General features: G+C 32.8%; 2 protein-coding genes and 1 long non-coding RNA gene across 3 annotated transcripts; 1 reads left to right on the top strand and 2 right to left on the bottom strand.

Moving 5' to 3' along the window:
• LOC109332268 (MADS-box transcription factor 23-like) lies at positions 333 to 8334 on the top strand. The gene is made up of 8 exons (XM_019567196.1): positions 333 to 562; positions 667 to 870; positions 4122 to 4200; positions 6576 to 6637; positions 7279 to 7378; positions 7496 to 7537; positions 7633 to 7716; positions 7846 to 8334. Exons 2-8 carry the CDS (start codon positions 689 to 691, stop codon positions 8005 to 8007), a joined length of 711 nt encoding a protein of 236 aa, XP_019422741.1. The 5' UTR covers positions 333 to 562; positions 667 to 688; the 3' UTR covers positions 8008 to 8334.
• On the bottom strand, positions 6751 to 9383 carry LOC109332269. The gene is made up of 4 exons (XR_002105887.1): positions 9024 to 9383; positions 7826 to 7957; positions 7264 to 7321; positions 6751 to 7153 (listed from the first exon to the last, which is right to left on the bottom strand). It is a non-coding gene; the product is annotated as an uncharacterized LOC109332269 (long non-coding RNA).
• On the bottom strand, positions 11444 to 12677 carry LOC109332273. Its single transcript, XM_019567201.1, has 2 exons — positions 12232 to 12677; positions 11444 to 11879 (listed from the first exon to the last, which is right to left on the bottom strand). Exons 1-2 carry the CDS (start codon positions 12546 to 12548, stop codon positions 11837 to 11839), a joined length of 360 nt encoding a protein of 119 aa, XP_019422746.1. The 5' UTR covers positions 12549 to 12677; the 3' UTR covers positions 11444 to 11836.

Here is a 12933-nt window from a genome sequence, read left to right on the forward strand (position 1 = left end):
ATTATCACTGGGCATTGGTAAACATGTGAAGAATGAATGAAAGATATGGGAGAGAGGAGTTCTTATTTTTTGTTTTTATTTGTATAAAAATGTTGATAAATAATAGAAGTGACATAATATTTTATATTTGTTCTTGTGTTTCATAACATTTTCCTTGCAATCTAACTCATTACATATATATATTTGCACTTGTAACGTGTCAGAGAGTTATACGGCTGACGGCGCCATAAGAATTCTCAAAACAGTCCATTAAATATTGCACTTAGAGTATGCATTCCATAATTTCCATTGTAGAAAGTAAACTAGATCTTCGCTACCCAGAATTCGTAACACTAATCTAATTTAAACATGTCACAAATTCAGATGTCGAAACAGTATTTCCTCTTTGATTAGATGAGATTCTCGTGTAGTAGGTAGTTTTTTTATAATAATCTATCCCTCAATCAGCTTCTGAACTTTTCTGCTTATAAGAATAGAAAATGGAAATTAAAGGCATCACAATATTCTTGCACCGCATTGATCTTCAATAGCCAACTAGCTAGTCTCGCTTTCGCTCTACCAAGTAAGTATTCATTTGTCATAAACTGATTTTAGCTTTACGGAAGTGAATTAATTTGTGATTTTGATATGACTTTTGAATTACTTTGATTATTTGGGAAACCCTAGGTGCATAAAGGGTTGAAAAGATATGGGAAGAGGGAAGATTGTGATTCGGAGGATCGATAACTCTACGAGCAGGCAAGTAACTTTCTCAAAGAGGAGAAAGGGATTGATCAAGAAGGCCAAAGAGCTAGCAATTCTATGTGATGCCGAAGTTGGACTTGTCATATTCTCCAACACTGGAAAGCTTTATGAATATGCAAGCACCAGGTTTGATCCTTATTTCTGCAATAAGATATATTATATCGGTGTAACTTATTATTCACTTGCACTTGTTTATCTTCAGCAATCTTAATTTCATCCAACTGTTTTTGTGGCTGTAAGATCAACTGTTGAATATGAACACTAGTGTATTGTGTAAATGTTCCTCCTCATTATATATATAAGTCCGGTATGCTTATGATATGAACAGAATCACAGTATAAGTATCTCTTACCTCTGAAGTCTGAAGTGAAGACTACAATGCAACCAATATATGCGTGGATATAAGCACCAAAGTTCTAGCATATTCACATTTTGAGGCTTTGAGCCAAGATCTATATCACTAATTTAATTCTCAGATTTTGGCAGTAGTAGTTAAGGTGAATCAAGATTCATTCTGCCAGTAGTTCTTGTAGGATATAGCTCTGACACTATCTTGGAAAAATAAGAAAGATATCACCAAATAGTTGCTCTTAGAAAACTCAATATCATATTGAGTTTGTCATTTTACTCAATGTACGACTCCTAATATTGCCGCCCCTTTTAAAGGTTGATGTTCATGGCGACTTTCACTCTATCGACACTGACCCGATGGTATTCCTTCTCTTTTAGCGGCTTCAGTCACCTATCAGTATTCGGTAATATATATTAATCTAGCTTATAGGTAGCCCTTTCTCTGAGACAACTCTCAATGAAAAATATCAGTTGTTAGGACATAGGCACATGAGGAGAGTCAAATCCAAAAGACTAGTTTGTTAGGTGGAAAAGCTTCATGGCTTAAGTACCACATTGAGTTTGTCATTCTACTCAATATAGGACTCCTATCAATTACTTCATGTCCTTTTTGTTATTTTGTCTATCGCTTAATCTGCCCAATCCCTTTTCACGTATGGTTGCCAGATGCTATGGAAAGACTCAAGGACCTATAATGAAAAAAGAACTGGTTTGATTATGATAATATTGGTCAGGTTATTCAAAAAAATTTAAGCCTCTGGTAAGGTTATAGATACATTTTCAACAATGGAGATTGTAAATCTACTTGATTTTTGAGACTCTAAGTCTCAAAAAACCTAAACTTTTAGATGAAAGTTTATACTAATTTTACTACATCTTTAATTAAAAACACTTAACCTGACCTTCCCTCGTGCCAATCCGAAGGCAGCACGCACCGTGGAGAAGAGATCTATTTATTGGTTAATAGGATCGTCTACCTTTCTCGAAGCATGAATTATTGAATATTTTTATTCTTGAGAGTTGAGAGGAATCACCAAAGGTCCAAAAGAACATAGGATGAATGCAGAATAGGGGGAAGTTTATATGGAAACTTCTCGCCCATGCAGAGTTAATTTATTCAGCAAATGATATTATGTACTTCATGGAAATATTCATATGTAGGTTGAAATTTAGAAATTTTAGGTAGGGATTTTATGTCCCTATAAGAAGTAAGGACATGATGTTAACCCATCATCCACCAAACCATTGGGCTATAGTAGAACCACAGATATTATACAGTTCGCTTCTGAATAAATTAATCACTTTTAATACCTTTCTTTTTCTTTATATGCCTTTCGCTTTATAGTTTTTATTCCAGTTTTAGACGGAAGTTGATGTTATGCATGTTTCCAATTTTTGCATATATATAATTATATCTTTGGCTGATACTGTATATGTCTTTTAGTCATGTCAAGTACATTGAGAATGTGGAAGCTAGTGTTTGTTAGCAAACCACTGATTGCTAGAGCATATCCCACTCCCATCCCAAAAGCAATACAAATAAATGCATGCATCAGATAAAGTGTTATCGACAAATATTGATGTAGACAAACTTATAATAATATAGTTATCCTCTAGCTCGGCACTCAACAATTTTGGCTTGCTATAGCTTTCATTGTTATTCCTTCCCACTGTCACCACTGGTTAGGGTCAACAACCGAACATACTAGATCTAGTCTACATGATTGTTGTATTAATACTTATCCAAAAAGAAATTTGGGTCAATCTTAACAATCTCCAATCTCACAACCATGAACACTCTTCAAGATATTGTTCTTTTGATGAACTAGTATTCCCACAAGAAACAATCCAGCTCGAGCCAAGTAGGGTCATTATGGGTGACAACTATTTTTACCAAATATTTAACACATTTACATCTATATGAACTCGAACTCAACACATCTTAGTTAAGCTAGATGCAACCCATGTAGTTGCTTAAATTAGGTGTGTATTAAATGTGGTTAAAATGTCTCATATTGGTCAATAATGCATAGTTTGAAGGTTATATAAGGAGATGAACACTTAAATCTATAAATCTAATACGTTAAGATTTTTGTCGAAATGTTATATTATATTCATTTGTTGTTATTTTTCTTTATCCTATTTGTTACATATCTCCAAACTTTTGGAATTCTCAATCCTTACAATTATTTAAGTATCTCCATAAACTTAAACTTGCAGGCCTCTTAATTAAGTCAGAAAAAACCATGCCAATTAATTTATGTGCTTAAATTAGATGTGAGCTAAACATAGTCAATAAATTCCTATTTACTTTCACAATAAAATGTAGTATAAAAACTTACAGCTTGGCTGGGAGGGACAATTATTATGGAGAAAAGATATTTGTGAATTGGGGTCCTTATGTTAAATAGTTATCATAGCATTATAAGAGGCTAAACTGTGTATTCCATCCGAAATAATGGACAAAGGCAATACAAATTTAAAGAAGAGCATATAGCACTCAGATATGGAGTCAGCTGAGCTCATCTCATGAGAGGTTTAACGGTCTACTTAAATATATATACAAGATGCATCTTATATTCTCATTCCATGCATCTATACAGTATTATCTGCACAATGACTTGGATAATTTGATCCTCTGATATACTTAGCTTGTCATGCATTAAAGTGCGACCTAGTGCTAAAGGCTCCTATCACCTAATGAATATGTAAAGGATTGGATTTACACAACCTTATTCCTTGAGAGATTATTTTCAACTTATTCCCAAACCAACAACCTTATTATTAATATTGAACTTGTGTTGTCTTGTCATACATTATAGTATAAAAATAGGAGCAGCTTGGAGAAATGCAGAGATCATTAACAATTAAATAAAGATAATCAAGGCCTATATACCTTTTGATGTTTTGATAGATGCTATATATGCTATCACCATATCTTTTCCCCATACAACTTTCATGATCAATGGTACTCTAGAAATATCCTTAAACAAATTAAAAGTCTGATGATTCTTTTATATGAACAGCATGAAATCAGTGATTGAGAGATACAACACATGCAAGGGGGAAAACCAACAGCTGATAAATCCAGAATCAGAAGTCAAGGTATGCTCTCTGTTAATCACTCTTCTCTAATGTCCATAAATATCAGCTACCAAGTATAGAGTAGTTGAGCTCCATCTATGTTTTTTAGTTTATTCATGAATTTATTGAAGAGTAACATTAAGTGTGCATATTATGCTCAATATATAACATATTTTACGACCTTAAAACAAAACTGCACATAATTTGTTATTCTTATACATAATAAAAGCACAATCACCCCCTCTCCCCCAAATTAGGTAGTCATAATTTATGATTTAGTGAGAGAACAAGATATAATTTTGGCTAATCTGTTAACTGCTAGTCACTCTAGGAACAATAACGAACTTATTTTGTCTCACATAATTGTTAAAAATTTGGGTATAATATCTATGCATTATCAGCATAAATATTTATACAGGTCAGTACATCATCTACCTTTAGTTGTATTACTTTTTTTAAGAGACAATGATAATTAAACATGAACGACGGATGATGAGTGACATATAAAACTCATACGCTGTCACTGCATAAATTTTTTTCTCTAAAATTTTCTGGAATCATGTGCATCAAATTCAATTGAAGCACAAGCGCTACCAGAATAACCATCTTCTAACTTCATAATCTATCAGTAATCCTCCTTTTTGATAAACATGAAGAGAATGAGAATGCACAAATATATTACATAAAACAAACTAAAAATGGCATCTAATGACTACAACAATCTTCAGAAGAGATGATAATTAACAAGCATGTATACAATCCCAAAAAAATACAATAGTCATGAATACTAAACAAATAGTTCAAGCTCCTTGTATATATGATCACATAACTAGGAAGCTATGGATAATTTGGGTCACATCTTGCATTTTTGCATCACACAAAATGCAAAATGTGAGATTAATCTGTATTCTATTGTTTATAAATAAGATTTACTAAATATTTACCTAGTTAAAATGTCAGACCCAAAATTGCTGCTAGTTCTTGTGAAGTAACTAGATATTGAAGAAGTAATAAACCAGTATAACCTCTTATAACTATCGTCTTCATAAAACCACAACAATCACATTATAAAACTGGGGCTAAAATGCATTCTTGTCCTCCAAAATTATCAAAAAAATTAATTGTTTTATTTCAATAGTGCTATTGATATCTTAAAAATTCAGAATAGCTAGCAAAAGATGAAAAGAATGCAACACAATTGCTTTTGCTAGACAAATGAAAGTCAGGATCAAGCATGATTCCTAAGATCCAACTTCAATCATGGATATAAATCACATGTATTCTATTTTTTCAAAACTTATATTCTAGAATCCTAATCAACCAAATCAAACGAACTAGGAGTTATGATTTATGATTTGCCATATTAACATAACTCCATTAGAAAATAGTTTGTTTGTTTTGATTGAACAGTATTACTAGAATATATTCAATCATACAGCAGAAGTGCCAAACATTAGTATTAGCATTCTTCACACTATCAATGAGGAGAAATGGCTGATTTAGTACATCATGAGAACTTGACTCTAAAATAAGCTGATAAATATTTATGTTGATCAGTTCAGTCCAAGCACTGTTTCAAGGGAGAGAAGGGTTAGAATGTAACGCCTTATTTGGGAGTCAGCATTCTAAGTTCTGAAACAGTGGAAGGGCTAGGAGGCAGTCCATTCCTTACTTTCTTACCCTTTCAAATGACAACAATTTTATTTCCTCCAAGATGGAGGAAAGAGGAAGTGAATATCACTAAAACAACATATAGGGAATTAAACAATCAACATATAGTGCTGGTGGAGAATAAGACTTCAAGTAAAAGTTTATTTTGGAGTTGTGGTTTTCTCTAGCTAGAATTTTTTATTTAGGTTTTGTTTGCAAGTTGGTTTTGGGAGGGTAATAGAGGAAAGGGAAAGGCTTGACAGTCATACAATGCACTTGTCAGATAACGTTGAAGTTTTATCTTTCCTTTCCTTCCCCTACAGAACTCAACTCACAAACGAGTGTTTTGCTAGGACTCGATATTGCTATCCCAATTTGCTCTTTCTATGGCAAGAACCTTTTTTCTTAGGGATTTGAAGGGACTATCAATGTCAAACTTTAACAGTTTTTTATTGATATTTAATTAGTAAGGTTTTTGAGTGTTGTGTACAAGTTTCTAATAGTGGTTATATATTAGATGCCAAATGGAAAAGGCATATTGGCTTTATTATATATAGAAAAAACTTACACATGGTTATCATGGATCTGAGTATCAGTTTGTAAATTTACATCAAAATCATTTCAGATTTCATTGTCTCATGTTGAAAGCAATTCTGCTAGCATCTATCTCAAAATGAAGAAAATCATCCTTTTGCATTCCCCACTTTCAAATTACACATTTACATATTTTGCTTGACAATTGATAGTTTTGGCAAAAGGAGGCAGACATTTTAAGGCAGCAACTACAGAATCTACAAGAAAACCATCGGTACAAGTGCAACCTTTCTGTTAATTTATTTAGCAAAACATTTTTCAATTCTACTAAGGAAATTAAACAGGTACAGTTCTGGAAAAACTTCAATGCAGTTCAGAAGGTATTGGTGTGCTATAGTAGGTTGACTGTGTTATGGCATGCTGCATTGGTCCAACAAAATGTCAATTACATATTATGATTAGGACTTGATTATCACTGCAAACTCTACTTGGTCTCAAAATTATTAGAAATAAAATTATAATATGCCCTTCTAGTTCTATTTGCAGAAAGTTAAAAATTAAACAGACTTACTGCTGTATAAATCAACAAAAAGCACTGAAAAGAAGGAACAATGAAGTAAGTAAAGACATTCCAAACTAGGTCATCTTATATATATATTAAAAGTATGAAACACTATGATTTTACTCATTGCATGTTTCAGCTGCTTTGAAAGTGCCCTTGGAGCTGGAATAAACAATGCAGTTGTTAATGTCATCCACTACCATTAAATTTACACTTGTGTTAGCTACCCTGCCAAATCAACGAAATTAAGCTTTACGGCCAAACCCACATAAGTTTCTATATAAAAAAGATTGAATAGAATGAATTTGCATATCTCATGAATGTACGAGAACACTAACATTCTGAGGACACAGGCAAATGATGGGAGATCGGCTCTCCGGTTTGAGTGTCAGAAACCTACAAGATATAGAGAATCAACTCGAAGTGAGTCTCCAAGGTGTCCGGATGAAAAAGGTCAACAACCTTTTAGATTCATCCTAAGAGGCTATGAAGATATATGTGTTTGATTATCTCATTAAGGACCATTTAATCACTTTGAAAACAATTAACAAACTTAATCAAACTCTGCAGGAGCAAATTCTAACAGATGAAATCCGAGAGCTGAACCAAAAGGTCTCGCTGAGCAGTCATCTTCGCTTACTTGCCCTGAAAAATATTTATAACACTGACTAGTGACTGACCCTTTTACTTTATTTTCTTAAATACAGGGCAAACTTATCCATCAGGAAAATGTGGAGCTTTATAAGAAAGTAAACCTCATTCAACAAGAAAACACACAATTATGCAAAAAGGTAGCCTGGTTAAGTTACCCTATCTGGCATCCCAAAATTACAAGATCCTTACATTCACTTGGGCTATGAACTGTGATAAATTGATAATAGAAAGTACTGATTGCTTAACAATGAGTGTTGATGCCACAGGTCTATGGCACAACGGATGCGGCTGTGAGAAGAAATGTATTTGTTCCGATTCCATTTGATGTTCATGCAGCAAGGGGTCCACAAGCATTGATCCAACTTCAATTAAGCCAACCTGATCAAGAAACGTGTGAGACATCAGGCAGTGGCAGTGCCACAAAATGAAGGTCTTCTTTAGTATCATATTTTAATACTATGTTTGGAAAAGAGAGATATGATGAATTATCAGTTTAAGAATCACATGTGGAGAAGTGAAGAGTATTTGTCAATGAATGTTACTCACTTCACTCAAAATAAGAATCCTAGCAAAGAAGAATATGCTTCCAGAAATCAGATTGTTTATATAAATACTAATCAGTACAATTATGTTTGCAAAATGTAATATGGATGTGACTGCATGAGATCTGGAATACTATAGCATGGACATAAAAGTTTATTTCTGTAAGTGTAACCAACATTTCCATGGACATAACAAAATAAGAATTCTATGAGCAATTCACCATGAATTCTACTAGACTTTAGATTCTTTGTCATTCTGCATAGTTCTCAGCAAAAGGATAAACTTTTCGAATGCTCTCTTCATCCCCCTCCCCACTAAATAGGAACAGAGAGATTAGTCCTTGCTTATTTAGCTAGTTTACCTTCTTTTTACCAAAAAGAAGAAAAGGAGTTTCTGCAGTTCATCTCTAGAACACTTATTTTGGATGCATGCCTTTTGAGAATCAAACCTACTAGGTAGTAAAAAAAACAAAGCCTTTGCACAATGTAACTATCATCTTAAAAACTAAATCTATTGTTGCTTAGTGACTATGAGGTCACGGCCTACGAGTTCAAATTCTTGAAACCGCTCCTCCATTTGTGAGGTAAGACTGCATACCTATCCTGCACATACCTCACACATACCCCGCTAAATTAAAGCCTCGTGCATTAGACCTCTTTTTATTTTAAAAACTATAAGAGAATCCTATCACATCTTACATACAAATGGTGCTGCTACTCATAGCTTCACACAAATGCAATCCTTTTGTTGACTGTGAATTTTATGCACATTTAGCACATGTTGTTAACCTTCCTTCACTGGAAATTCAGGTTTTACTTTTTGGGTATTTTAAAAGCAAAATAGAACATGACATGATATTAAAACGTGAAACATATTAATTAAAGGGCAAAACGAAACATACCAATTATCATGTTTTTATCAGCTCACCAGTGATACAGTAAGTCAATAATAGTGTGCATCTTCTGTATGCACATGCAGTCAAACAAAGGAAATGAGCAAGATTTGCATGAGTGGAAAAAGAGAAGATGGAAGTTGAAAGAATGAAGAAGAATGGTTCTTAATTATTATTCAAGTACATGTGATGTGAGTGATTCTGATTCTACAAAGTGAAAAGAAGGAAAATATCTTGGGGGAGGAATAAAATATCTGTCCTAGAAATCGTTTTTTAATCATCAAAAGGAGTAGACCAATTGCTTGAGCTAAAGTCACTTGTCCTACCAAAACACGTTGAACTAAGTAGAACAGGCTTACCAAAACAGGTCCACACATAATGAAAATTATTTTTATGTTATTATATGAAGTTTATATAGTATTGGAATGTAAAATAGTATCAATATCTTCAAGTTATTTGTTGTTACTTGCATCACACCCAATAAAAACAACTAGTTGACATTTGGACTATAAGTGTGCTAGAACTTGTGATTTTATTGTCAAATATCTAATATTATTTTGATAGATATTTAGCGTTCATATGGGTATATGCATAAATAGTCAAACATTATTATCAAATTCTCTTATATTCTTCTCTTTTGTTTATTGTATGAACTTTATTTGATTGTTTGTGTTCAATACTAAAAAGATGATGCTAATCCTAATTCATTTTTAAAGTAATTATACCCACCACTTTTATAGGGATAAGTTAATTAACATATGTATATAAGTTATAGATAATTTATATGTGTGTAAATAAGAAAATATTATGTATAATTTTACTGTCATTGTAATTTAGTCTTGCAAATAGTAGGAAGGCAAACGATCTCTAAAAGCATGAATCAATGAAATTCTTCAACTATTGTTGGTAAGGTCTAATCTCTCACAAAAGCTCATAACAATGGTAGGGGAATCTATGAGTAGGAGGAGTCATCGATCTCCAGAAGACTTTGAATTCCTACAATTATTTTCATTCTGAGACGCCATAAGAGGTGTCACACATTTCAACTTTAATTGTGATTAGAACATGTAAGTTAGAATGGAGCCCAAACATAAATGGACCAGAACTATCTATTGGCAACCTACCACAAGCAGCACTCTTAAGTTGAACATGAATTCTCTCATATTCTTTTTTGTACTGCTAAGATATCTCTCACCCTTTTAGGGTAAGGAACTAATTTCTTTTCGGTTTGTGTTTGTCATTCCCAACAAATATCGCTCACAGAAATCGAATATTTGACATTTTAGCCAAAATCAGGACCTCACATCCCTAGACCAAATGCATCTAACATTCAATTTAAAACTACATGAGTAGGAGGAGTACGATACACCAACCCTTCATTCCTCACAGAAGCACAGTCAATTGAGGATTGCAATTCAATTTGGACACTATCAAACACAAGTTTGTTTCTATCCTTCAATAAACTCCAAACTTCAGTCCCTTAAAAGATATTAATAGTCTTCATTCAAAGTATCAAAGCTCTTAGTGCGATGTAGGGTAAGTGTGTTCTAGTCTAATTTTTTTTCCTAATTGCACGTAAAGAATAGTATAAAAGTAGAGTTGGTATCACATTTTTCTTTCTCCTCTCCCCATTTAACCTTCATTTCCGCCAAACAATAAAATCTTATTCCTATCAATTTTTGTTAGTGGTTCGTTTAGTACTACATACTATATAGCAATTATATGGGAAAGAGACCACAGTCTTTGCAAAAATGAAGTAAATCAATAGTTTAAACCACATTTAAAGGTAGGATATTACCAGAAACAATAGATCACAATCATTAAAATTAATTATAAAATAATAATGAAATTGATTATACATAATTTCAAAGTAATGAAAATTTATAATATTTAAAATATTAAAAAAATATAAAGATCTGAGTACTCATGGAATGAGAGATCGTGATACCCATCCATACTCATAACAATAACTCTTTAAACAATGAGAATGTTAACAAATGTGAGAACATTGTTTGAGAAAGAAAAAATGATTTTTTTCCTTTAAAATTGATGTTTTCATATGTTGAGTAGAGTCTACTTTATTACAAAAACTATTTTTTTCTATTGTATTTCTTAAATAATATTTTTTGGATACTGGTCAACAAAAATAAAAGTGGTGATAATATATTTATAACGATGATAAATAATTATTTAGTACTTCAACCTTTAGGTTTGGGGAAAAAGATGGCAGTTGGAAAATATATGGCAAAGCAGGAAAAAGATTCAATGAACTGTCACATTCTTAAAAAAAATTGATTAGTACTAATACTACTCTGTTTTCATGCAATGCATGATTTCATAAAACTGTGCTTTCAATTTCAGATTACAGCATCTGATTCGTGCAAAGGTTACTTGTTGCTTTATGCATCCCAAAACGAAAAAACAAATACATTGAAGATTCCTATGTATACATACAATGATTGATTCACACAACTCTACCATGTTCTATGAATTGTAGCAGTGTCTACATGTATATTCAGATTTAAGCGATATACCCAACAACCACACCTAACCAAAAATGATACAAAATGATTCCTGAGAGCTTCACTGTGAGAAAAGGCATCAATTTGTACAGCCCAAGAATCTGCATATATTCTTTTATTTGGTGATTGCAGTCCAAAAAAAGAGTTCTTTTGCAAACTATATCTCCTTTTCCCTTCTTTTCACCAAGGAAATTAAAAATGTGAAGGGGATTGGATTTGATTTCTTACTTAGGCATGCTCTAGATTCTAGTACACTGAGTAGTGACTAGAGAATTTGAGCATCATGTGTAACTAACTGCTTCATATTTTGCATTGAGAATCCAATCGGTTGAGCGCAGCAGCACTACACATAACACAGAAAATCGGAAGCCATTAAAAAGATTGTACATTAACAAGAATAAAATAACACTGGTAGATCCAGTTCCATTAATGTATATGATAACTATATAAAAACATTCTCTATTGATAGATCTAGGTATTAAGATGCATATGGATAACATAGTCATATATAACAGTGAAGGTGGATTTGTACCATTTGGTAAGCAATAATATTAAAGAATCAAAATAGTGGCGCCCGATTTTTGGTTGCACGACTAAGACAAATGTCATTCTCCTTCTTACATTAAAAACTATACAACATGCTTATATAATCACAATACAATCATAATATATAAAACTAGTCATTTAAATCCCACCTAACATCTGGAAACACTTGGCAAAACCTTCTAGGATCCTCAAGATGGCAACCTTCATCAAAGTTCTGAGAGTAGCTAACAGGATCATAATGAAATGATATAATAGGTTTGGATCCACACAAGGTCTTGCCTTCCCTCATCAACCTGTTAAGGATGTTTCTCCACCTTAAGCCCCTTCTAGTCCTCTTGATGGGGCTATTGTAGTAATGGACTCTCGTGTACTGAAACTCGTTGTGGACTTGGAAGCAAGAAGGGGACATCATGCACCCTGAGATGCAAGATGATCTATGCATTGTGATTGTGAGATCTTTTTCCATTTTCAATATAATGGAGAGTATATGTTATGTTTGAACCCAATATTTTGAGTTTGAGGTGGAAGTGCTTCTTTATCTTATCAATGATTCTCTTTGGCAATGAGTGGGTTGAGGATTTAAGTACTTATTAGCATTTGGTCCAGTAGGATAGTACTATTACTATATAATAAAATGGCAATTCTTATTCAAAGCTTTTTAATCACTTCTTTGTGAGGTGGTTAATCTATCTTTTGTTCATGTTAGTGCTATTTAGCCAATTAGAGCTAATAATAATGATTAGAAAATAAATAACGATATAATAGACCGACAAGGGTCATCATAATTGATGAATAATTGGATTCTTCGGATATAATATTAAGAAATTGATTCTTGTTATATTATGAAAAAA

The sequence above is a fragment of the Lupinus angustifolius genome, chromosome LG18 (assembly GCF_001865875.1).
Source record: "Lupinus angustifolius cultivar Tanjil chromosome LG18, LupAngTanjil_v1.0, whole genome shotgun sequence".
In the NCBI taxonomy this organism is placed as follows: Eukaryota; Viridiplantae; Streptophyta; class Magnoliopsida; order Fabales; family Fabaceae; genus Lupinus; species Lupinus angustifolius.

What these genes read in the sequence shown, in the direction of transcription:
- LOC109332268 (XM_019567196.1), top strand. Translation starts at nt 689, where the DNA reads ATGGGAAGAGGGAAGATTGTGATTCGGAGGATCGATAACTCTACGAGC. An exon ending in TATGAATATGCAAGCACCAG is followed by an intron (nt 871 to 4,121) that starts GTTTGATCCTTA and finishes TTATATGAACAG; the next exon opens with CATGAAATCAGTGATTGAGA. An exon ending in TCCGAGAGCTGAACCAAAAG is followed by an intron (nt 7,538 to 7,632) that starts GTCTCGCTGAGC and finishes TCTTAAATACAG; the next exon opens with GGCAAACTTATCCATCAGGA.
- LOC109332273 (XM_019567201.1), bottom strand. Translation starts at nt 12,548, where the DNA reads ATGGAAAAAGATCTCACAATCACAATGCATAGATCATCTTGCATCTCA. An exon ending in CAAGTGTTTCCAGATGTTAG is followed by an intron (nt 11,880 to 12,231) that starts GTGGGATTTAAA and finishes TGTTATGTGTAG; the next exon opens with TGCTGCTGCGCTCAACCGAT.